Source organism: Equus caballus, chromosome 23, assembly GCF_041296265.1.
Source record: "Equus caballus isolate H_3958 breed thoroughbred chromosome 23, TB-T2T, whole genome shotgun sequence".
NCBI lineage: Eukaryota > Metazoa > Chordata > Mammalia > Perissodactyla > Equidae > Equus > Equus caballus.
This window is the reverse complement of record NC_091706.1, coordinates 63,435,523-63,460,190: the sequence shown is the minus strand read 5'-3', so window position 1 is coordinate 63,460,190 and position 24,668 is coordinate 63,435,523. Positions and strand designations below refer to the sequence as shown.

At 45.4% G+C, this 24,668-nt stretch overlaps 2 protein-coding genes across 8 annotated transcripts in view; one reads left to right on the top strand and one right to left on the bottom strand.

The window, feature by feature from the left end:
• Window positions 1-4,044, top strand: part of KIF24 (kinesin family member 24) — a 60,457-nt gene extending 56,413 nt beyond the window's left edge. For both annotated transcript variants that reach the window (XM_023627486.2, XM_001499631.7), the window contains 2 exons: window positions 1,194-1,287; window positions 1,826-4,044. In XM_023627486.2, the coding sequence (XP_023483254.2) occupies window positions 1,194-1,287; window positions 1,826-1,966 (235 nt within the window). In that variant the 3' untranslated portion in view covers window positions 1,967-4,044. The remainder of the gene's footprint in view (window positions 1-1,193; window positions 1,288-1,825) is intronic.
• UBAP1 (ubiquitin associated protein 1) overlaps window positions 3,903-24,668 on the bottom strand; it is a 57,204-nt gene continuing 36,438 nt past the window's right edge. For 3 of the 6 annotated variants that reach the window (XM_001499590.6, XM_070248782.1, XM_005605061.4), the window contains 5 exons: window positions 18,632-18,756; window positions 12,536-13,471; window positions 6,386-6,568; window positions 5,582-5,683; window positions 3,903-5,021 (listed from right to left, as the gene is read on the bottom strand). In XM_001499590.6, the coding sequence (XP_001499640.1) occupies window positions 4,881-5,021; window positions 5,582-5,683; window positions 6,386-6,568; window positions 12,536-13,471; window positions 18,632-18,756 (1,487 nt within the window). In that variant the 3' untranslated portion in view covers window positions 3,903-4,880. The remainder of the gene's footprint in view (window positions 5,022-5,581; window positions 5,684-6,385; window positions 6,569-12,535; window positions 13,472-18,631; window positions 18,757-24,668) is intronic. The other 3 variants (XM_014735513.3, XM_070248783.1, XM_070248784.1) reach the window with 1 other exon arrangement.

The following is a 24,668-nucleotide window of genomic DNA, read 5'->3' as shown; positions in this document are numbered from 1 at the left end:
ACTTTCCGCCCAAGACTTGAGCTCCTTTGACACCCCTCTTCCCACCCTAGCTTAATGTTCTGTTTTGGGAATGGCTGTGGTTGGCTCATTGTCAGAGCTGTACTGTGACTAGAGAAAGACTTTGTCCAGCTTTTCAAGGGAGCCTGCCTAGATGCATGTGACATGAACAGCAGGAATAAAATGCATTGGAGCAGGCCTGCCAGGGTGGGTGGACCCTCTGCCTGGGAAACTAAAATGTAAGTGAAGGGAGGATCTGTCCCCGTAAGCAAGCCTATGACCTGTGGTCAGATCAGAATCCTCTTCTTCATTCTGTTGGGTCCGTGTTCCAGGAAGTGCTGCCCAGGGAGGTAGTAGCTACAGCTTTGTGCCCCCAGAGCCAAGACAGCCTGGGCACCTTCCCAGATGGGGAAGGTAAAAAACAGGGGCTGGTAATTTGTGCTGCTTTCCCCAAAGGATGCTGTGGTTGGTGCAGCAGAAAGAAATGAGACAGCAACTTTAGAGGATGCGAAAGAAAGGAGGCAGAAAGATCTAGCAGGGCCCCTCGCAGCATCAGAGGCCCAGGAGCTGGAGGGCACAGTGGGCCTGTGGGAAGAGACGCTTCCTCTATGAAGCTACAGCCCTCTGCTAGGGCTCCTGAGACCTAGGCCAGCTATCTGGCTCCTGCTTGCTGGGGCTCAGGCCAGGGCCACGGACAAAGAGAAGGGCATGAAGGGATATAGAGCTGAGGGGCCCGCCTCTCCCAGATAGACAATCTTACTGTCACTGTGGTCTCTACCCATCAATAGGGTCTCAAACCCCCTTGCTTTGGTCCCTAGAAGTAGAAATAACAGTAGGCTTGGCAGCAGGCTCTACCTTGTGCCAAGTGTGTCAGCTGCAGTGGCCTTGAGTCTTTCGGCAGGGAAGCTGTGGGAAGCTCCTGTGCAGGTGAAACGGCACCCAAGCCCTGTCCCTCTGTACCTGGGGAGGCAGGGGGCAGCTCCAGAAGCCCCTCTTTCTCTCCATCTCATTGGTACTCCCTAGTCCCTTGACAATTCCTGAAAAGGACAGGTGAGGGGAGGAGATGGTGGTGAACTGGTCCTTGACCACTTTGAGCAGGGGCAGCTCCTGGCCTGGAAATGAGGCTCAGCTCCAGAAAGCTGCCTGGGAGAGATGGGAGGCCCAGAAGTTCACCACGTCCCCTCTGGTGTTCCCAGGCAGGTGGTCATCCGAGCACACCAGGAACAGCTGGATGAAATGGCTGAGCTGGGCTTCAAAGAGGAGAGCCTGATGAGCCAGCTGGCTCCTACTGTAAGTGGCCTTGGCTGGACACTCAGGGGCTATTGGAATTCGCCTGCAGTAGTGTGATGGTCATCCTTGTTTGCTGTGGTTACGTGTGGGCTAAGGGTCTGCTGTCACACTCTGAACGTTGTTAAGGCCTTGCCTCTCCTGAGACTGCTTGAGGGGTGCCAGGACAGGTGGGAGCTGGTGCTGTACTCTCCAGGCCCAGGCTAAAATGTTTCCAGCCTCTATCCTTCACCACGCTGCCTTCCTAGTGGCTTGCTGGGGCCCCTCCCTGTGACGATAACAGTGACCTGCCACATGCAGACCAGAAGTACGTCTACAAAAACACCCCTCTTCCCTGCAAAATACCTCTCTACATAGAAAGTGTCTCAAATGCAGAGAAGTGGGCCCCACCCTGTGCCTCAGTGACTGTCCTGCAAGTTTTCCAGGTGGAAGAGGGGCCTGGGCTCTGAAATCTTCCTATAAGAGAAGGGACTAGAAAAGCAGATCTGGCAGAAGGCAAGCCATAGCAAAAGCTTCACTTGTCCTTTGTTTCCTTTCTCAGGATTTTGAAGATTTTGTGACCCAGCTGGATGAAATCATGGCTCTGAAATCCAAGTGCATCCAGAGTCTGAGGAGCCAGCTGCAACTGTACCTGGCCTGCCACAGGCCGGCCGTGGCCCCTGAGAAGACAGTGGTGTCTTAGAGCAAGATCCAGTATGGGGTGGTGGGGGCAGCTGCGGAGCCTGTGCAGGGGTCTCAAGGGCTAGAGAGGCCCCTGCCAGGTTGTCCCTGCAGATACCAGAACCCGCTCCCCAGTCCTGCCCATGCTCGCCCCTCCCCTGCCATCCATGGCCTTAGCTGGGCCCCAGCTCCTCTGTGTTGGAACTGTCCCTCAGTTCCAAGCACAGGAGCGTCTGTAAGGAAGGACAGATTAGCCAGAAGAACTTAATATGACCCTCCCTTTTCTCTGGGGCTTGAAGAGCATGTCTCTTACTGACCCTTTGTCTATGAAAACGTCCCTGAGTCTAATAACCCTGTAGATGTTTCTAAATTTGGGGATCAGAGGATGGGGTGGTCTGTAGTAACCTAGAGGTCAGAGGTCACAAGGTGGGGACGATAACATGCTGAGCCCAGGGGCTTTATCAGGTGAATTCTGTGCCTTTCTTCAGGACTAAAACATTGGTGCTGGTGGGGCAGGGGCGGGGTGAGCTTTGCCCCCTCAGCCCTTGGAGAGTGATTTGGGGCTTTAAGTTAGCTTTTGAAAATGTAAAATGAGTAAACCTTTGCCTTGACGTGTCTTTAACTGTAGCATATGTGGGACAGGCTTTAGGCTTCCACTTCCCCTCCCTTCCTGCAGTCCAGGTCACTGCATTGTGTGTTTCCCATCTCTGCCTTTTGCTGGGACCATCAGCCTGTTATAGCCCCCAGTAGCTCTCAGGTTCCTGTGGCAGTTCCTGGCTCCTGTCTGCGACTCTTCACCCACCCTGTCCCCTCCCTCACAGAAGAGGCGAAGAGCTGGAGATCTCAGGCAAGTCCGTCTCCGCCTGCCCTTCAGCCAGGATCGCCCTGGCTGTCCACGTCTCTCCAGGGCCTGGGGTCAGTGTCTTGGCCCTGAGTGCTCTAGTCTACAGTCCGAGACTCTGAAGCAGAATTTTTACACACGTGCATGTACTTCATATGAGTTCTACTTGCTGTGTGTCTTTTTAGCAGGAAGAGGCTCCAGAAATACAAGGTGACCTACAGGTGGCCCATCACTTAGCAAGGCCACCCTGGGTCAAACTGATCATGTGTCACAGCCTTGGCCCTAATGCCCATCATGGTGGGAAACTTTAATTGCCTATAGGTAAAGGATAACTTTTTAAGCTTTTAAAAGGAGGACTTAACAGATGTTAGCTCACCGACAGTCTTCCTCACCAAAAAATAAATACATAAAACTATGGGTAAAATTTTAAAATAAGTAAAAGGAGGGCTTAATTAATTTTAAAGGCCAGAAGAGGGCCTAGCGCTCAGAGGCTACCGCCCTGCCTCCCTTGGTCAACCCCTGGCCGTGCCTGATGTGACCACCAGAGGGCGCCCTGTCTCCAGGTTGGTGCGTCCCAGCCCAAAGGCTCTGCAGGCCCACCTCACAATCACTAAGAGACCCACCCCAGCCAGGAGCACCAGAGGGACTGTGGGACAGTACTAAGTATAAGGACAAGAAACGTTAGGGATTACCCCATTTCGATCAGATACCACAGCACCACCGAGGGCTGGTGGCAGTCTGAATCCAGTCCTGCCTGTGGTGCAAAGCACAGGATGCTGCTCACGGAAAAGGGCCTTCTGGGAATCATCTCTGGGTGCGAAAGCCCAGCCTGTCTCAGCCCCCAGTCAGTCTTGCAGGCAGGCAAACGTCCATGGCCCAGAAGACGGAGCCGGGTCAGGTTTAAACAGACTGTGGGCCTAACTTTGCAAACCAAACACCAGGGCAGACTGGAGGGCCAGCTCCTGGGTCCCACAGGCCAAGTGGGAAAGCACTGAAATGACAGAAACGGTTAGGTCCTGCTCCATCTCCAGCAAATCTAAGCAGGAAATCCCTTCACCACCACCTCCCATGCCCCTCAGTAATACAGCCCTTGGCAATAAATGATCACAGCAGGTCGTACCTTTTAGATTTTTATTAGTAGTTCTCTCTGAAGAATCAAAATAGTTAGCAAATTACTTTAGATTCATCAAGATGTATATCCTTTGTATTTAGATCTTTAATGATGTACAACATAATACAAAACAAACCAAAGAGACTAATTTCTATGACTAGGTGTTACTCATTGTGTCATCCTAGAGCAGGGGGCTGGAGGGAGAGGCTGTTCTCTGAGGAGAACTGAGGTGGAGTTAGTGCTGGGCAACTGAATTGGGGCCCGTTTCTCCCCTTCTCAGTGTGCTGGAAGGGGCCAATGATTTCTCAAACGACAGCTGTTTCCTAGAGCGCGGGCTCTAAAATCCTGGGTAGGGGAGGTGGTGGTCCAAACCAAGCCGAAAGAAACAGACTGGGGCAGGGAAGCGTGGTGACTGCCTGGCAGAAGAGGCAAACTCGGGGCCCCATGGGGAAAAGGGCATTCTTTGCACCTTGGAGACATTGAGGAACCAGTGTAACACTAGAGACCTTGTTAAAAGGGGAAAAAATAAACCCTGGAAGAACCTTTCAATTGCACTCAACTCGGATTAGAGTTCAGTCCACCAGTGCAGGGGAGGGAAGCATCTAGCCCCAAAGCAGCAGAGTCTGGCCCTCCCACTCCTCCTCCCCAACTCCTCCTGGCAGCCGGACAGGTTTCAGCTGAGGACACACAGACCCCAGAAAGAGCAGGGAAGCTTCTCTGGAGGGCTGAGGTGGGAAGGACACTTCTCAAAATACATTTAATATGGAAGGAGCCAGGACAGTTTGGGGGCATTCACTTGTCCCGATCTTCCCCTCTGCTCCCCAGCTCAGGGCCTAGGCTCAGGGAGACGGGCAAGCAGAGTCTCCCACCTGACCTTCCACCCCCAAAAGAAAATCCCCAAGAGTGCCCCTTCTCCCCCACAGGTGGGCTCCTCAGGGCCTCCTGTGGGGCTGGTTCCGTGGCAGGGCCTTGGCAGGCCTGGTCTCAGCTGGCTCCAGCCCGAGCCATGAGGTCTTCCAGAGCGTTGTCCTGGTCATTGTTGTGTAATAGCAGAACTTCCTTAATGTCTTTCAGTTCAAAGCCCATTTCCTTAAATTTGCTCATTAACTGAAGAAACTCCATCATCTAAGGGAGAGAAGAAAATACAGATTAGAGAAAGGGGTCCAGTCACATAGCACAGCTGAGTGGAGGAGTATGTGTGTAGGGGGCTGCCTGGGGGAGTCTGCATCCTTTGCCAGAGCCTCAGGAGCCCCTCTGAGGTGCCCTTGCAAGCAGAGAACTATTGAGAAGCCAGGGCAGACAGGCTGATGTCACCGCACATCATCCTTCGGGAGCCAAGCCCAGCCCCAACTCCCAACCTCCGTTCAGGTCCCACCATGCACATCTACACTCCCACTGAGGTAGGATACTGAACCCAGAACAGCAAAGGCAAAGTGGCCGGCGGTCTCCCCAGTCATCCAAAAGGATGGCTTTTTGCCCAGGTCATTTCTCCCTTCTCTTCCCTGGGATTCTAAGATAGTCTTCAATCCAACGCTTCACCCAAGCCAAACACCCTAACCAGCCAAACGCCTGTCTGGACACGGAAGATTCTGTGCTTCAACTGCCTCCGCCTGCAGTCACTGGTAGGGAAAGGGAGCTCTGTCCCGCCTTTCCAGAGGGTTCCCATGAAGCATGAAGGTTCCTACCTTTTCCTCTGAACACTGGTGCATTTCCAGAGCCTCTTCCACTAAAATAGGGTCAAAGCCCTTCTCACAGAGCTGTCCATGTGCAAAGAGATAGTCAAGAATCTAAGAAAAGAAACAAGAGGTTTGAGCACAGACTGCCCCTCTTGTCTGTGCTTCCCAAGAGTCTTTCACAACCCAGCAAGTGTGACTTCTGCTCCCCACCCACCCCGGCTAGTAGATCCTAGCTGGGACTTGGTTTTGTGCCTTGAAGTGCATCCAGCACAGCAGGACCTCAGGGACTATTTGCTGAATAGACAAGCACACCCTTCTAGACATGAGCAGTCATTTTTCAAAGGAGTTCCTGTCAAAGCTGACTCACGTCTCCCAGAACATCACCTCCACGGCCTGGGCGGGATATTCTAAGAAACAGCCCAAGTCAGGAGATGCCATGTACCCTATTTAGGACCTAGTACCCTATTCTGGAACTCCTTCGGCGGCTATGACAAGACAAATACTCCTAGAGGACATCTGACCATAATTCAAGCCCAGTGTGGCGGATGGGGTCATTGGGTAACAGTCCAATAGCTCCAGTGCTCCCAAGCTTTCCTCCAGCCGAAGTCCCAGAGCAGCCCCAAAGCAGAAGCCCTGCTGCTAAGGCTGCTGGTTTCCTCAACCAGTCTCCCTGGATCCCCACCAAACTCATGGGAAAACAGCTGATGCTCTGAGTCTGAGGGGCTCTGGGACAGAGGCAAGCCGCTACTCCAGCTCCAGAGGTCTGGGACCGCTCTGCCTGACCACCCAAGCCCCTGCCAAGCAACCGCTCACCTGTTCAATATTCTCTCCTTTCTTCTTCATGGCTCTCAGGACACACTCATATGAGTAGCCCATGTTGACCACTGTCTCCACACACTGCCGCTCACTGGGGGACAGCATTTGCAGTTCAGAGTAAGCCTGGGGACAGGTGGTAGTGTTGGGCACTTGTGACATTGAGAAATTAGGAGGCGTGACCTGATGGTAGACAAACAAGAGGATCAAGGCAAGAAGAAAGCAGACCTGGGCCCCAGAAGCTGTCACTGAGGTGGCCAAGTCCAGACATCCTGAAGAGGGATGAAAAGGGCAGGGGAGTTTCAGCTGAGAGAGGGGCAGCTGGGAAGACGCCTGAAAGTGGCTCTGCCCTCATCCCACCTTGCAGAATGAGAAAGCATCCTAAGTGCCACATGCCCTTGCATGCCCCAATCCGCTGGGCTTGAGCTGGAGAAAGCTGAGACTGCCCACAGGACTGATGCCCAAGCTGGCTACTAGGATTTCTCTCTCGGGCTCCACTGTCCCTTTCCTGGGCTGTTGTGTCTGAATCCTGAAGGGATCATTCGCCTCAGACACTGCCACTCGAGCTGGCTCTCCCAGCAATTCTCTATCCTGGCTTCTATCACTGCGCTGGGCAGAGACTGCGAGTACTATTCCCACACATGGTCAGCTCAGGGCCCCAGAGCTCTGAGGGCACTCCACCTCTGCCCGCCTGCTCCAGCTGCCTCCTGCACGCCGAGGCTGAAGGACTGCTAGGGCCCTGGCGCGACTGCACTGGCTACGGGCAGCCTGCTCCCTGCCGCCGAACCTACTAACCCCAGTCTGACGGGGGACAGAGTCCCAGGATTAACTTCCTCCACCCCTTCCGATAATGAATCAGGCCCAAGGCACGGAGGCAGCTCACTCCCAGGCCAAACTACCATGTGAACAAGGTCACAAGCTGTTTCACAGCTTGGCCCAGCTCCCAAGAACCAGGGAAAATGTTTCAAAAGAATTTTCCTTATTTCCTTTTTTGGGGGATGGGGCCTTAGGAGGCAGGAAGCCCACTGTCCTAGAAACTTGTTCAAAATTATATAGCTATAACCAGATGCTCTCCTCAAGGTCGGCTGGGAAAAGCCAAGAAGACTACAGGCCTCAAAGCCCACGGTTTCTGTTTAACCATCTCACCCCCAGCACACTCCCAGCAGCCCAGTCACGGGGCTCAGTCATTTGGTTACACGAGTCACACCAGGGCATGGGCTGGCCACACAGCAGGCCCCAAGCTTGTCTCTCTCTCTCTTTGGGGACAGGCTCTACCTAGGCTCGAGAATGCCGACAGCCAAATAGCATTTTGGTCACACTGCTGGCACAGTACTTATCAGACCACAGTACCTTAATGTGAGCTCCTAGAAGTCAGTTACCTAATGTCGCATGCGTTTTGAATCCCCAGGGCCTGGCTTTGGGCTTGGTACTTACAGGGCCCTGATCAAAGCTGTTGAATGGAGGTCTATTAGGATTTCAAAGAGGGGATTTCATTTAACACAGCAAATTGACATTGATTCTCCCTCCCTAAAGCCCACCAAAATGATGATAAAACAATTAAAACTGTATTAACCTTTAAGATCAAAGAAAAAGGGAACAACAGTAGACAATATATTTTGATGAAATTTTAGAATGTGGAATGCTAATGGAGGCATGGCAACTGGCAGAACCAGTTCTAAGTAGGTCGGAGAAAGGAGAGTCAGCCCACCAGCCTCTTGAGACCCCTGAGAGGGTTCAGCATTTGGAAGCACCACATGTTGGGATACGGCAGGGACACAAAGTCAGTGGTCAGAGCAGTAAAACCCTCAGGCAAACCTTCCCCAACCCACCCTGACCCTCTGCAGGAGGCAGAAGGTTTAATCTCTAGAAAATGTGAACCAGATAGCAAAAAGAACTAGACACACCAGGCACAGCATACTGCAGAGTGAGGTGCAAGAACCAGAAAGGGGATTAAGTACAAGCCTACACCAGCCTTCCCCAGCCTTCCCCAACCTGCAGGCCTCACACAGAATTCTCAGGAGAAACTCTAACAGCCCCCAACACCTTCACATGTTGACATTTCGCAGAGCAGCCCTCAAAGCCAACTAACCTCGAACCTACAGTGAAGCTCACTGATCAGCAAGCAGCCTCCAACACACACAGCACCCCCCCTTTTTTTTTAAAGATTTTATTTTTCCTTTTTCTCCCCAAAGGCCCCAGTACATAGTTGTATATTTTAGTTGCGGGTCCTTCTAGTTGTGGCATGTGGAATACCACCTCAGCATGGTCTGATGAGCAGTGCCATGTCTGCACCCAGGATCTAATCAGCGAAACCCTGGGCAGCTGAAGCGGAGCGCTCAAACTTAACCACTCGGCCACGGGGCCGGCCCCCCCTTTTGATTGTTTTTATTTTAGTGCCTCACTCTTCGCCGTGAACAGAAAGCCAAAGCTACGGACAGAAGACATCAAAACAAAAGAGGGAACAGAAAAAGCACTTCGAAATTTAAAATATAATAAAATTTTTATTTAAAAGGTTATGACATTTTTTTAAAAAGCTGTAAGATAGTCAAGGATATATCCCAGAAAGTAAAACAAAGAGACAGGAAACAGAAATGGGTAGCAAATTAGAACCACGGTCAAGACGGTCCAACATCCAGCTTATAGGAATTACAAAAAAAGAATAGAGAAAACAAAAAAGTATCAAAGAAATACCATAAAAACCCCACATTTTTTTAACTGAGCTGAGCCTTAGCTTGAAAGGATCCAGGAGGGCCTAGCACAATGAATGAATGAGGCTCATCATGAGTAAATTTCACATCTCCAGAAATAAAGATCCCAAAAGCTTTGGGGTTAGGGGAGGAAGAACTCAGGATGGCACAGGAATGTGAGAAACCAGTGGAGCTTATAATTAAACAAGAAAGGTTTTTTGTGGGGGGAAAAAAGGCGGGGGGGGGGGCGCAATGTCTTGAAAATTCTGAAAGGAAAATGATTTTCAACTAAGAAACGTAAACCTAGCCAAACTATTATTCATATACAAGGGCAAAATTAAGACATTTTCTGGATATTCAAGGACTCAAAAACTGACAGGCTAACCAATACGTCTGAATGTGTTTGGGAAAATTACCGTTAGGTCTTTGATAGCTCTCTTGGAGCATTTGGACAAAATTAGCAATAGGTATAAAGAAACTATGCAAAATTTTTTAATGGGGCAGTTTAATTATGAGAAATAAGCAAAAAAAAAGGGAATCAGAGCATACTATCTGAACTTGGCAGTAAATATTTACCAATCATAACAATGTGAACAGGAACATCAATTTACCCAAAATCTGTGATATAAATATGATGGAAGATACCAGAAGAAGGTGGAGGAGGGGCTATTATGAGCTAAATCCTCAACTACTATTCCAGGAAGGATAAAACTACCTAAAATTGATACATTTCAAAAAAGCAATATAAGCATTTTATTTAGAAACACAGAAAAATCCTAGCAGAAATACCTTAGAGAGGTAAAAGTGCATGACTATGGGAAGCAAGACTGGAGCTGCAGACAGGTGAGACAGGGAGCTGCTTTTAAATGTTACTTGATTTCATTAAAATGTGCTTGTGTTACTTGTATAAAAATAAATTCATTTTTAAAATCTAAAGATAGAGAAGAAGGACTTTGTAAGTATTAGAGCAATGGCAACATAAGAAATGATCAACAGATTTGAACACCTAAAAGCTAAGAGAGAGGCCAGCCCCGGGCCGAGTGGTTAAGTTCGCGCACTCCGCTTTGGCGGCCCAGGGTTTCGCTGGTTCGGATCCTAGGCGCGGACACGGCACTGCTCGTCAGGCCACGCTGAGGCGGCGTCCCACGTGCCACAACTAGAAGGACCCACAACTGAAACATACAACTATGTACTGGGGGGATTTGGGGAGAAGCAGCAGGAAAAAAAAAAAGAAGGTTGGTAACAGTTGTTAGCTCAGGTGCCAATTTCTAAAAGCTAAGAGATTCTGTATGTCAAAATTATTTAAAACAGAATTTAAAAGCAAACTGGCACTACTCTTATGCTTAGTGGCCATAATTAGTAAATTTAGAACTCAGAAGTATAAGGGAAAATGCAAAAGTATTTAGCGGCAGTCACTGTGAAAGAGTAAGGAAGGTCTCTAAACCTGGAGAAAGAGAACCTAAAGGCAGCACGAGCCTAACCCGTGAGCAGAGCGAGGCTCTGAAAGGCTGAGGCAGTGGGAGGAGACACTGGCTAGGGCTATGCTGGACTCCAAATAACAGCACATGGCGAGACTGTTCCTCTCAAGGTGATTCCACAACTTCTAAAATTAGTTCATATAAACAGTAAAACATGAAATCAAAATCCGAAAAATGAGACCCAAATACTGGGCCTAAAATAGCCAAGAAGAACCAAATTCCAGGAACACCTCCTCGGGAGCTCCTATGTGAAGGGTGTACATACAGCGGGGTTGACCACCCTCCCCACCCCTACCCCCACCGCCTCAAGTCACTAACTGCCCTGGAGAGAAGTGCTTCTCTCACTGAAAAAGGTTCTTCTCCCTTCTGACTTAAAGACTCACACTAAGACAGAGGGCTGGGGGGGGGGGGGGGGGCTTTGCTCCCTAAGGGTAAGGGTCACGACTTCCTTCAAAGAACACCAGAACTCCAGCTACGTTTACAGCTGCCCCTTGAAGGCAGCAAGTCCCTTTGCACCTTGAGATACATGGGCCCAAAAGAAACTCCACCATCAGCTGGATTACAGGGTGAGCAGTGTTCTGGTTTGAGAAGGACCTCTGCCATTAGTTCATCGGCTTTGATGGCTAAATGGTTACTCTTACTCTCTATGGGGGGTAGAGGGTGTTGGCTGAGGATCCCTAATCCTTCCCAGAGTGCTTTTAATTTCTCTAGAGCATATAGTGAGTCATGACAAGGAGCATCTTGCTGACCAGAGCCCAAGAGACCAGGAGGGATTAGCACCGAAGCCCATCCTGGAGGTGACTCTCGTGTGACGCACTCTATCGAGTTTATCCGGGCCAAGGTCCACAACGCTGATAAGCAGCAGGGAGCTCTCTGACAATGGAAGCACTCACACAGAGACAATCATCTACCAACAATGCTACCGCTGGGACCTTGCACTCTTGTAGGCAGGCCAAGGCTCACCTTTCTACAGCTAACAGCAGGCTTGTTCCACTCTCTGACAGACAGCCCACCAATCAGGCTCCTTTCTGACGCTAAATACTGTCTTGGTATGCTGTCATTCAAAAAATCTGTGACCTAGTGTAGCAAAAGGTTCTTGGACTTCTCTGATTTCTGTTCTCGAATGCAATGATGTATTGCTCTGTGCTGCTGAAACAACCACATCAACAGCTAAGCCTATACTTTGTGACAAATAAAGTAACCTCGCTGTATATGCCAACTTTTTTGCTTATGACAAAATCAGGTTTTCAAGAGGATACAAAATGTGACTTCTGTACCCATGCATCCTTCAACACTAAAGCTGAGTTCCAACCTCTTTCTCTCCCTCCCTTCGGAGAAAACTGCACAACTCTTAGAAGTGAGCAAAAAAACAAAGGAATTGTATAAGTAAAACCTGCAGGTTTAAAAATAATTTCTACCATTTGCTTGGACTTCCAATACAAACTCTCTCTCAGTTACTGAGGCACCACCCAATCTGAAGAAACATAACCCCAAATTAGCCAAACCATGGTACACACAAGAACCAAACTTCAGGGCAGAATGAGATAGACAGAGAGGGGCAGGGAGAAGAGAGAACGAGGAGTGCCAAGCAACCTTAAAAAAAAATCAAGAAAGGTAATAGGAAAAAGTAAAAATGTACAAAGAAAGAATGCCCTTCAAAAAATTCGAACACAAGACATGGCAGCACAGAAAAGAACAAATTGATTAGGCTGGAAAACACCATTCACATGACATACATTGCCTTTTCAAAGGAAAAGACCACAAAGATGCAGTGAGGAACAAGCCAACAGTACCCAAGCCAGGTGCAAAGCTGACAACCCCTGTCCTCAGGAAACAACCAGAATTCCACATATTCTATAAGCAAAGTCAATCTGGCCCTGCCCCATCCTGTCCTAAACCTTGAAAAGAAGAATGTGAAGCGGGAACTGCCAAGTAGAATTCAGAAATCTTTGGAGCTTTAATTTAGGGGGATTTAAAAGGCTTACCGTGGGACCTGTACTTGGAGGTGATGATTCTTCTGTGCATACAGACAAGACAGAGAGGGAAGGCATCTGGGAGATCAGATCAGAAGGGGTCAGGGTTGGCACCTCTGTGCCACTGTCCAAGTTCAAGGCTGAAAGCCCAAGAGTATGATGCTCACTGAGCTCAGTGGCACTGCTTTGGGTGGAAGGCTTTAGGGAATTCCGGAACGTGCCATTGCGGAGGCAGGATGTGCTATGGAAAGTGCTTGCCAGCTTGGCTGTCTTCTGACTGCTGTCGTCAGAGTCAAGTTTGGGGAAGGACAGAGACTTGATATTGCTCACTGCAGGGATGGGGGGGAGGGACACTTTGGAAGACAGCGACATCTTTTCACAGTTGCCCAACTGTGGTAAGGTTATAAAGCCATTGGGTTTGTGAAGGGGCTTGAAATCTAGGGTTGCCCGCTCCAGGGAGGCCAGGACCTCCTCATCCTGTAACACGGACCCAGAGCCTCCTCTGGGCAAGTTACTGTCCAACAACTGAGCCATAATGGGTCCAGTGGTTCCTACCAGGATGTTCCTCAGCTCTTCCTTCTCATCAATAGTTTTTAACTCCAGGTTATCAAAGGGGTCTTCTTCACACTCAAAGTCGGCAGGATTGAAATCTGCCTTTGTGTGGGGTGGGCTGAGGACCTTCTGTTTCGTGGCACTGCTGCTAACCCGAGTTGGGGTGAGGATGCTGTTGTGCTGTAAGCTGGCAAGGATGGGGTTAATAGGAGGTGGCATTGTGGCTGTACTGTGAGTCTTGGAGAAGCTCATTTTGCTATCGCCCTCTGGGCCACTCTTGGAATTCATTTTAGCTTCTGCTTCCTCAGCCTTGCGCTCTGCTTCCCGCTGGGCTTCTTGGATTTTCTTAATATCTTCAGCCCACTCAATGGTTTTCTTTTCCAAGGAGAAGTCATACTGCAAAGATATGTCAGAGAAAGGAAGTGTGAACCCAGGTGGCTGCTCCTCCCCCACTCAGTTCCCACCCAATGCCTTTCCTCCTCACTCCAGCACAGCGAGGAGCGGGGCAATCCAGCACTTAGGGTGGACGGGATGATCCCGGCTCAGGAAGACCAAGGCTTCCTAATCTTACACGATTTAATCAATCTCTGCTCCCAGATGACTTCTAGAAATTAATTCGAAAGCATGCCCACCATCTCCTACCCCACACACCAGGCCAAATGCACGCCCTTGCCACTCCTCCTGCTTCTCTCCCCTCAGGCCATCTCCCTTTCTAGAATTCTTCACTGGTGACTCGGGCAGAGCTCAGCCACCTCCTCTAGGAAACTTCCCCGAAGGCCCGCCCTGTTCCTTCCTCCAAACTCTTACGTAACTTCTCACTCTATCAACTGATGCCAAGCACATGTGACCACATGTAGCTTTAATCTTTCTCTAAACACGTCCCCAACAATATCACAAGCCTCTTGCGAGCAGTGGGCAGCAACTGGGGTTAGACCCTCTGAAGGTCTCTATTATCTAGCACAATGCCCTTAATGGATCCCGTGCTCAACACGAACAACAGCCCCCAACATTTAAGAAGCGCTTACAAGGTGCCATGCACAATTCTACGCAACTTTTATGTACTGACTCTCTCAATTTTCTCAACAGCTCTTAGAGACAGGGCCTATCCTTCTCCTCACTTTACAAGGGCTATGCCTCTGCTTATGAAGCTAGGCTAAAGTGGTAGAGCCTGGATTTGAACCCAGTCTCACTACATATTCTATGCTCTTAAATCACTACCAAATTATAATGAACAGATTGTATTCTAAATGCAGGAAAACTTATTAAGAAATCTAGACATTCAAATTTAGATTTTACAGTGCAAATTGCACAAGGATTCACTTCATGGTTCCTTAATAATACCTTAAAGTATAGCTCAATTTACAAAAATTTCATTTGCACACTTGAAAAAAATACTTGTTATACAAAGGGTGGGTCTGGTGGCACAGTGGTTAAGTTCGCACACTCTGGCAGCCAGGGGTTTGCATGCCAGGTGCAGACCTACACACCACTTGTCAAGCCATGCTATGGCAGGCATCCCACATATAAAGTAGAGGAAGATGGGCACGATGTTAGCTCAGGGCCAGTCTTCCTCAGCAAAAGAAAAAAAAAGAGGAGGCTTGGCAGCATATGTTAGCTCAGGGCTAATCTTCCCCCCCAAAAAAAAAAGTTTATTATACAAAACAAAACTCACCCAGGACAGGAGAAAAAACCTTCGGCATTCACCCTAAAACACCAAAGCTAAACAATGTCTGTGTGCACGTTCAAGGTTAGAGACACATTAAGAGTAAAAAAGAGGGGGAAAAGGGAAGAAAGAGGCCCACCATGCCAAGACAAGAGTTTCAGAGTGGAAAAAACAAAGTGCCTCTGGTCGTCCCCAAGCCTTTCAGTTTCAAACAACACAAGAGAAGCCTGGAAATGCACAAGTCAAGAAGCCCATTTTCACCCGTGAGCCAGCTGCTGGGCCCAGAAAGACACCTGAGCAATCGCACGAACAGGACAGCGAGAAAACAGCGCTGGACAAAGACTGCTGCTTCTAACTGAGGGCAAAATCCAACTGTGCAGCTGGCTTCCTCCACCAAAAACTGAGGCTGGGGCCAGCCCGTGGCCTAGTGGGTAAGTTCACCCGCTCTGCTTCAGCAGCCCAGGGTTCACCGGTTCAGATCCTGGGGACGGACATGGCACCGCTCATCAAGCCATGCTGAGGCGGCGTCCCACATAGCAGAGCCAGAAGGACCTACAACTAGAATATACAACTATGGACTGGGGGTCTTTGGGGAGAAAGAAGAAAAATAAAAATCACAATTTATTAAAAAAACTAAGGCTAACCAACCCCAGCTGCCTATAAACACTGGTCTCTTTAAGTTTTACTCTCAAGAACAACTGGAAATTTCTTTCCTTTTTTAATAAAATCTTTATGGAGCTTTTGCTTTTTAATTACCAAAGTAATGTAGAATACTTGGAACATAGAAAAAAACATACAGGGAAAAAATAGCAGAAATATTACAGTGAAAAAACAAGAATGTGGTTTGACTGTGTAATAATAACACCAGCACCTAACATTTATGGAGTACCAGGAACCACAGTAAGCATTATAAATGCATTATTTTATTTAATACTTATAACAACCTTAAAAGCTAATTAACCCCATTTTACAGATGAGGAAATAGAGGCTTCGAGAGTATAAGAAATCTGTACAAGATTACACAGCTATTACATGGCAATTCCAGACCATGAACGAGTGACACCAGAATCCACTCTAAACCATGACACTAAGGGCTACTACCCTCCCATTCTGTAGCCACCACCATCACAGTCAATGAAAGCTTTCTGGATTGTAGGTCCAAGGGTTATATGTGTTTTACTGGCTTTGATGAATTTTCAGCTGAAAAATTGAGTTTGTGTTATCATACAAGGGCAAATACGACAGTTATAGGAAGTTTCACGCTATCTGTCTAGGCCTCTAGGTCTGACTCTTCTCTGGATAGAGAGGGGACTAGCCCCAAGACTGTGGCCAAATCCCCCATGGAGACCTCGGGCAGTCAAAGTTGAAGGGAGCAATCAGAGAACAAAGCAGATAAAGTTCCACTAGCCCGCACAAATGGCGCTTGGAGCCTCCATCTCCTCTTTGTTATTAGTGGGTGCTTTGAGCATAGAGGGCACAGTACCATACATTTATCAGAGCTTCACACTGATAAATAGACAGAAAATTCCCAGCAAAGCCTAAAACGGCAACAATTTGAAATTCAAAACAAGTTTTCTGAATCAATCAATGAAGTGGGGAATAATAGGAAAACCACTGAAAGAAGATGGAGGTGTTTTGCTTTGTTTTGTTTTGACAGCTCAGGCATTCCCTATGGAGGTGTTTCTCAATCATATTGCTAATAGTATCCTGCACACAGAAAGGAGTTTACTGAATATTTGTTGTTGCCAATAAAAAAGTCACCAAGCAAACAGAACAAGGTAAAACTTTATAATGGAAATCTCTATTTCTTCTGGCCCAATAAAGTCTCCATACACAAAAGGAATATAAATTCAGTATTCAAAATATATAAGGTACTCGACACCATTAGTAATTAGGGAAATACACATCAAAACCACAAGAAAAAAAAAAACCACAACAAGAGACCACTGCACACCTACAAGGACGTATAGAATCAAAAAGACAGATAAGAGTTGGCAAGGATGTGGAGACACTGGAAGCCGCACGCAGCGCGGATGGGACTGTAACATGGTGCAGCCACTTTGGAAAACAGTCTGACAGTTCCTCAAAGGTTTAAACATAGTCCCCATATGACCCAGAAATTCCACTCCTATGCATATACCCACGAAAACAACGTCCTCACAAAAAACTACACACAATTGTTCGTAACAGCACTATTCCCAAAAGCCAAGAGTGGAAACCATCAAAATGTCCATCAACAGATGAACAGATAAACAAAATGTGGAATGTCCCTACAATGAAATATTATTCAGCCATAAAAATAAAGTACTAATACTTCATTCATATAACATGGATAAACCTTGAAAACATTATGCCAAATGAAATAAGGCAATCACACAGAAAAGACTATATACTGAATTATTCTATTTATACGATATGTCCAGAATAGGCAAATTCAGAGACAGAGAGTAGATTTAGTGGTTGTCAGGGGCTGGAGCAAGGAGACAATAGGGAGTGACTTCTAATGGGCACTGGGTTTCTTTCTGGGGTGATGAAAATGTTCTGGAATTAGCCAATGATGATGGTTATATAACTCCGAATATACTAAAAATCACGTATTTGCACACCTTAAAAGAGAGGTGAATTTTATGGCATGTGAATTATATCTCAATAAAGCTGTTATTTTAAAAATGTCACTAAAGTTCTCACACTATGATTACTCACCACATATAGATTAGAAGATAAAACAAAGAATATTTTTTAGAGTAACATGGTGATGCCTGAGTGAATCCCCCAGAAACAAAACAACTTTGCTACAAAGTTGTATTTAAAAAAATCTTAAATCACAGGAAGAAGTGTCTGGGTGAATGGTGTACTTTTCTGTTTTTCCACGTGACTCCTTCTCTAAACTGTCAGCTCCTGAGGACAGTGATTAAGGCATTTATCTCTACCCTCAGCCCTAGCAGAGCACTGCTCAAAAGCAGTCATTTGATAAATGTGTACTGAAGGACAAAAGGAAGTCATATAACATAGGGCCATCCGCTGCTTTCAAGAAGTAATTCTAAATATTTACATATAACTGAGCTTTAAAGATGAGGGCTGAGAAAGAAGCTATTAAGGAGATGGCATTTAAACAGTCTAGAAGAATAAATAGATTTTAACAGGCAGACAGCTTTTAGTATGGTGAGAAAGAGAAGGATATTCCAAGTAGAGATAACAGCTCGTGAGAAAAAGGATGGTTTAGATAGGTAATATGCATGGTATGCTCAACAAATTGCTAATAAGCCGATTTGAAGGGAACATGGAGGAGATGATGAGATAGGCTACTTTACCATAACCTTAGGTCCAGACTTGATTCAATAAGGACTGGAGAATCACCGTAAGTTTTTAACAGGGATATGAGAATTTAAAACTTTAATATAAAAATATTATTCTAGAAACAATACGAAAAATAGAAGGAAAACACTATAAGGAGAAGGGCCAATTAAAGAGGCTACTGCAATAGCCCAGGTGAAAAAATAAAGTAAGGATGAACTGGATGGCAAAGGAGAGACACGGCAGAGAGAAAAATATTATCTAACTTCGGTGACCAAGAAGATAATGCGCACATTAACAGAGAGATGGCAAAGAGGTGAATAAGCACTTCAGATGGGCAATGGGGATTTGTTCTGGGCAAGGCACAGAATCTCAGGAATATACAATCTAACAGATTACACAAAACCTGTAATAGATACATAAACATATATAAAAGTGTGTGTGAGAGAGAGAGAGAGACAATGTAAGCCAAGCAATAATGAGCTATAAGAAATACAAATAAGAGATATGAGAATGTTTTTCTTCTATTTCACTGCACATCAAATTCTTAACTCTAAATTTTTAAATGCACTAAACTTTAACTAAAAATCACCACTTACCTGTACTTCTCTGACAACCTGCAAACAATCGGGCAAGGAGAAGCCAATAGGTAGACCAACTTTAGCTGGTGTTTTGAATTTGTCTCCTATCTTAAATGGGACATCATCAAGGTAACTGAAAGTCCCTACAATCAAAAATAAAGTAGAAAATATCAGCAAAGAATTTTATTATTTGTTTTGCTATAATCTTAAATCGAGGATACAACATTAATTTATGCTCTCCTAAGACTACAAGTTACAGAGAGTTCCTTCTGCGACTGCTTACCTTCTCCTGACCCTAGATCTCTAGAGGAAAGCCTACTTGAGTCTGTGGATCTCATTAGAGTTTATTTTCAATTACGTATACCTAGTGTAAAAGGCAAAGTACTCACAGCAGCCTAAGAGGCCTTCCCAACACCCACCACCTCTCGGCTCTCAACTCCGAACAGCGGCCTCCTGGCTCAGCACACTAAGTCACAGTGAGTCTCTGTTCCTCAAGCATGACAGGGTTACATGCATCTCAAAAATTCTGCACTGGCTGTTCCCTCTATCTGGAATGTTCTTTTCTCAGATATTCACGTAACTTATTCCTTCACCTCCTTCAAGTGTTTGATCAAATGTCACTTTCTTACAGTAAGGCTTATTACCCTGACCACTATTTAAAATTACTACTCCAGCCTCACCACAGTACTCCCACATTACATCTATCTCTTCCCCATAGCACTTATTACCTTCTAACATATCATATAATTCATTTTGTGTGTGTGTGTGTGTGTGTATGTGAAGAAGATTGGCCTTGAACTAATATCTGTGCCAATCTTCCTCTGTTTTATGTGGGATGCTGCCACAATGTGGCTTGATGAGCGGTGATAGGTCCACACCTGGGATCTAAACCTGTGAACCCTGGGCCGCCCAAGCAGAGCTCGTGAACCCAATCACTATGCCACTGGGCCAATTCCTATAATTCTCTGTCTAACTATATTTGTTCGTCTTGCCCAATGGAATGTAAGCTCCTTGCAGGCAAATATTTAAATCTATTTTCTTGGATAATGTCATCTCAAAACCTAGGGCATCGCCTGGCACATATTAGGCACTTAATAAATACTGCCAAATTGATGACAGAATCTCCACAGAAGAACCTCCTTGGGGCCGGCCCCGTGGCCGAGTGATTAAGTTTGCGTGCTCCGCTGCAGGCGGCCCAGTGTTTCATCACTTCGAATCCTGGGCGCGGACGTGGTACCACTCATCAAGCCACGCTGAGGCAGTGTCCCACTGCCACAACTAGAAGGACCCACAACTAAGAACATACAACTATGTACCAGGGGGCTTTGGGGAAAAAAAGGAAATAAATAAAATCTTTAAAAAAAAAAAAAAAAGAACCTCCTTGATTAGGATCTCTCTACTTCGGTAAGAATCATTTTTTAATTAACACAAAGAATTACTCTAGATTTTTTTTCTAAGACTACATTCTGGAGCAGACATAGAAATATTTAAGAAGCATAGCACTTATGAAAAAAGGAAAACCAGACAAGACCATGGGAATCAAAATAGGATTATCAGGAGATACAAGCCATAGACAACTTAACTCCATGAAAGTTCTCTGCCTGTCATAGCTGAAAAATACAGAAAGACCAGGACATCATCACTGATGTAATAGGGTCAGACAAAATGACAGTGGCTCTTGCATATGACTCTCACTAGTTTAGACTCCAAATTGGACCATGGTTTCTTTTCTGGACCAGGTGTGGGGCTGACTTACCGAGAGAACCATCATGGACAATAAAACATAGTTGATAAAATGAATATTGCTTTCTGAATAGTAACAGCTAGTAAAACAAAGCTGGCTTCTGAGCCTCACACTAGTCTATTTTCTTGAGTGCTCATGGACAGAATAAGATGACACCCCTTCCATGAAGAGGACGTCTCTCCCTTTCAAAAACTCTGTAGATTTCAAGACTTACCAAGGTCAAGATATATTTCCTGAGTTAGATAGTGCTCTGATACACCTGAAACTCCCCATCAGGAAGGCAGCCCCTGCTCCCACCCTTGAGGGAAGCAGTCTCTCTTTTCCATGTAACTTCTAGCCAGAATTAAAACACTTTATCTCTCATTCAGCTAGCAAATTAAATCCACAACTGTGTTCAATTTAATAATCTTCCTAGGGCATAACCATAATTATTAACATTCCAGGAAAGTTTCCAAGTTGGTCACACCTTTATAAGAGCTGTTTTCTCAGCCAGGAATACCAGTCACATTCCCACTCTGTTTACTTGATTAATTATTTCTAGTCCTTTAAGAACTATCTTTTTTTTTTTTTTTTTAAAGATTTTATTTTTTCCTTTTTCTCCCCAACGCCCCCCGGTACATAGTTGTGTATTCTTCGTTGTGGGTTCTTCTAGTTGTGGCATGTGGGACGCTGCCTCAGCGTGGTCTGATGAGCAGTGCCATGTCCGCGCCCAGGATTCGAACTAACGAAACACTGGGCCGCCAGCAGCGGAGCGCGCGAACTTAACCACTCGGCCACGGGGCCAGCCCCCTTTAAGAACTATCTTAAGAATAACTCCCTTCTCAATCTCAGAACACCACCTCAGATCTTACCACTCTGTATTGTTAACAGTTCGCTTCCTTACACTCCCCCTAGAGACTGTGAGAGAGCATCTGAGTGTCCCTTAACAAGGGATGTTTCACTTCTACAACCCCCAAGCTCAGCATAATGTCTGACAGATGAGATTTGCTCAATAAGTAAAGAACAAGTAAAGAAGACACAGTCTTGTACTTCTTTCATATTTAACTCTCGCCCCCACACTAACTCACATTCAATTAATATTTATTAACACTCAAAATTATTTACCTAAAATGAAAAGGCTAGTCATGAAAACATTTTAACAGAGTACTCATGCAAGACGAAAGCACATTTCTAAGATTCTGGACAAAGTTACAAAAAAGTCACCAGGTGCCAAAAAAAAAAAGGTACCAGGTACCATCACAGCTTGCCAACAAAACTAAGTGTTGGTTACAACACTAAAACCTCCTGCCACTTATAAAATGCTTTATATTATAGAGACTAAAAGCAAAGCTAATTTGTTTTCACTTTTGTTTTTTGTTGAGGAAGACTCACCTTGAGCTAACATCTGCTGCCAATCTTCCTCTTTTTTTGTATGTGAGCCGCCACCACAGCATGGCCCCTCACAGAGGAGTAGGTCCACTTAACCACTAGGCCACTGGGGCTGGCCCTAAAGCAAAGCTAATTTTAAAGAATTTTTATGTCTTCCAAGAAAACAGGTTCTCAAATATTACTGAAAGTTAGATTCTAACTTTGGCTAGTGCCCTGATTACTGGAAAAAAAGCTGAAATTAGCATTTTCTAAGAAGCATTGGAAAGATTTATAGTCAAGTTAACAATCACAAAATTAAGTCTTTTGTTTAAGAAAAGTTTATGGGGTCAGCCCGGTTGCACAGCGGTTAAGTGTGCACATTCCGCTTCGGCAGCCTGGGGTTCGCCTGTTCCGATCCCAGGTGCAGACATGGCACCACGTGGCAAGCCATGCTGTGGTAGGCATCCCACATATAAAGTGGAGGAGGATGGGCACAGATGTTAGCTCAGGGCCAGTCTTCCTCAGAAAAAAGAGGATTGGCAGATGTTAGCTCAGGGCTAATGTTCCTTGGGGAAAAGAAAAGTTTATGTTTATGTTTATGTATACATTCAAACTAGGTTAATTACATGACACACACGCATATTAGAAAAAAATCCTATCCATAGTAACACTTACAAGCACATATGATATACAAATATAAGAAAACTTACATCAATACTAACAACATTTTCTTATATAAACAGTTCTCTTACAGACTGGCAATGGGGAGTTGAGGGAGAAAAGCTATCTGCAAAACAGCACTATACTTAAGGTATCTGAGCCAAATGAGAGTATCTCTCGAGAAGGGCATTCAGTTTCCCTGCCTACCGTTCAGTTAGGAAACTATGACAGTGTTGTACACACTGACGACACATATTCTATAAATGGAACTGGGCCCTGGCTTGGGGACAGACAAGATCAAGCAGAACGCCTTAAACAATTGCTGTTTCCCTCATTAGCACCCTTCCAGGCACCTGCTTTAGCAAGCAGTCTCATCTCACTAACAGAGCCAATGCCAAGGTGATGTAGCACAGCCCCCAACCCACCCCACCTCAGTCCCTGAAACTCTCTCAACAGGGAAGGAGAAAACACTTGTGTGATTATCTTTTGAGGAGATTCTGTCATCAATTCGGCAGTGTTAATTAAGTGCCAATAATCACACAATTGGTTTTTTGGCAACAAAAAAAGCAACCTTGTAAATAATGGACAGAGACTACCATAAGTACAATTACTGATGATGCTGTGAGGACCACAAAGAATATTTTCTGCAAACATAACCAACTATGCTTAGGAATTTAAAATACTATCCAGTATATCAGAATATCTATTTAAAGACGTCAATTTCTCTTGTTTCTCAATATATTTTATTTTTAAAATAGAGTCAATAAAAACTCAATTAACCATATGCCCAGAGAGTTAAGCATTGTGGCTAGCAATTTTCTGGCTCACCCCAAATACCTTTTATTTTCAGTCTTTATTATTGAAAATCTTGCTAAAATGTCTGAGCCTATTTTCCTAAGTTCAACTCAGAATTAAACTGAAGAAAAAGAAAGTAAGTGTGCCTCTGCTGGCTGTGGCTGTGGCAGTTCCTTGAAGTCAGGACCTGCACATCGCTTAGCATTACGCCATGGTGGAAGAGACTGGGCTGAAAGTGTAATGACTCAGGATAAATTCTGGGAAGGCTTCACTCTGTTTTCTTTCTTTCTTTCTAAATTGCTGATAGGCTTATGATCTTGTGACCTGCCTATTTTTCTGAAAAAAGGTACAATTCCATGTTGGGGGAGAAATTCCTAATAGAGGGTAGCAACTGCATTGTGCTTAACTCAGGTTTCACTGTGAATTCAAACTGAGGATTCAAATTGAGGTTTTTGAAAAAAGAAGACTGGACAGATCAAACTTAAAATTAAGTGAAAAATAGCAATTTCATGATTGGGTATCACTACCTTAAAGCCATAAGTCAGGTACCACTTGCAAAATTAGACAGACACATACATACACACACACATATATAAACATTCATACACACACAAAAAATTATATAGATATCTGCTATAGGATGTGAAGTCACAAGAAAATGTTACTCACACTCTAACAACAAAAACAAGCCAGACAACCTACAAAATCAGCTTTTTCAGATACAATGTGTGGCATTCAATCAAAAATAAGACACAGAAAACTGTGCTCCATCAAGAGAGGAACCAATCATCAGACCCAAACCCAGGGATGGCCAAGATACTGGAATTATCAGAGAGTTTTAAAATATCTATAATAAATATGTTAAAGGATCTAATGAAAAAGGTGAACAAGTTTGAGCAGATGGGGAATTTCAATAGAGAGTTGGAAACAGAAAGAGACAAATGAAAATGCTAGAAATGAAAAATGCAGTATCAGAGAAGAAAATTATCGATAGTTCATAAGCCAGGCTATGCTAATCAGAAGACAATACTCAGCAGAAGGAAGAATCAGAGAACTTGAAGTTAGGTCAAAAGAAATTAATGGAACTGAAACACGAAGAGAAAAAAACGTGGGAAAAAAATCAAACAGAACCTTAAAAGATCTCTGACAATATCAAACAGCCTAGTGCACATGTGATCAGAGTCTCAAAAGGACTGGAGCAAGAGAATGGGGCAGAAGGGATGTGAGGAGAGAGAATGGCTGCGAATCTTCCAAAACTGATACATCAACCCACAGATCCAAGAAGTTAGCTAACTCCAAGCAGGATAAATACATAGAAAATCACACCAAGACACATCATAGTCAAATGCTGAAAACAAGAGACAGAGAAAATCTTGAAAAAAGGAGGGGGGCAGCACAGTGCCTATAGGAAAACAATGATTAAATGACAGCCGACTTCTCTACATTACACAGAAGAGCACTAACTGATCGAAAGCAAAATGAACTTCTCTAGAAGTCAGCTAAATGGTC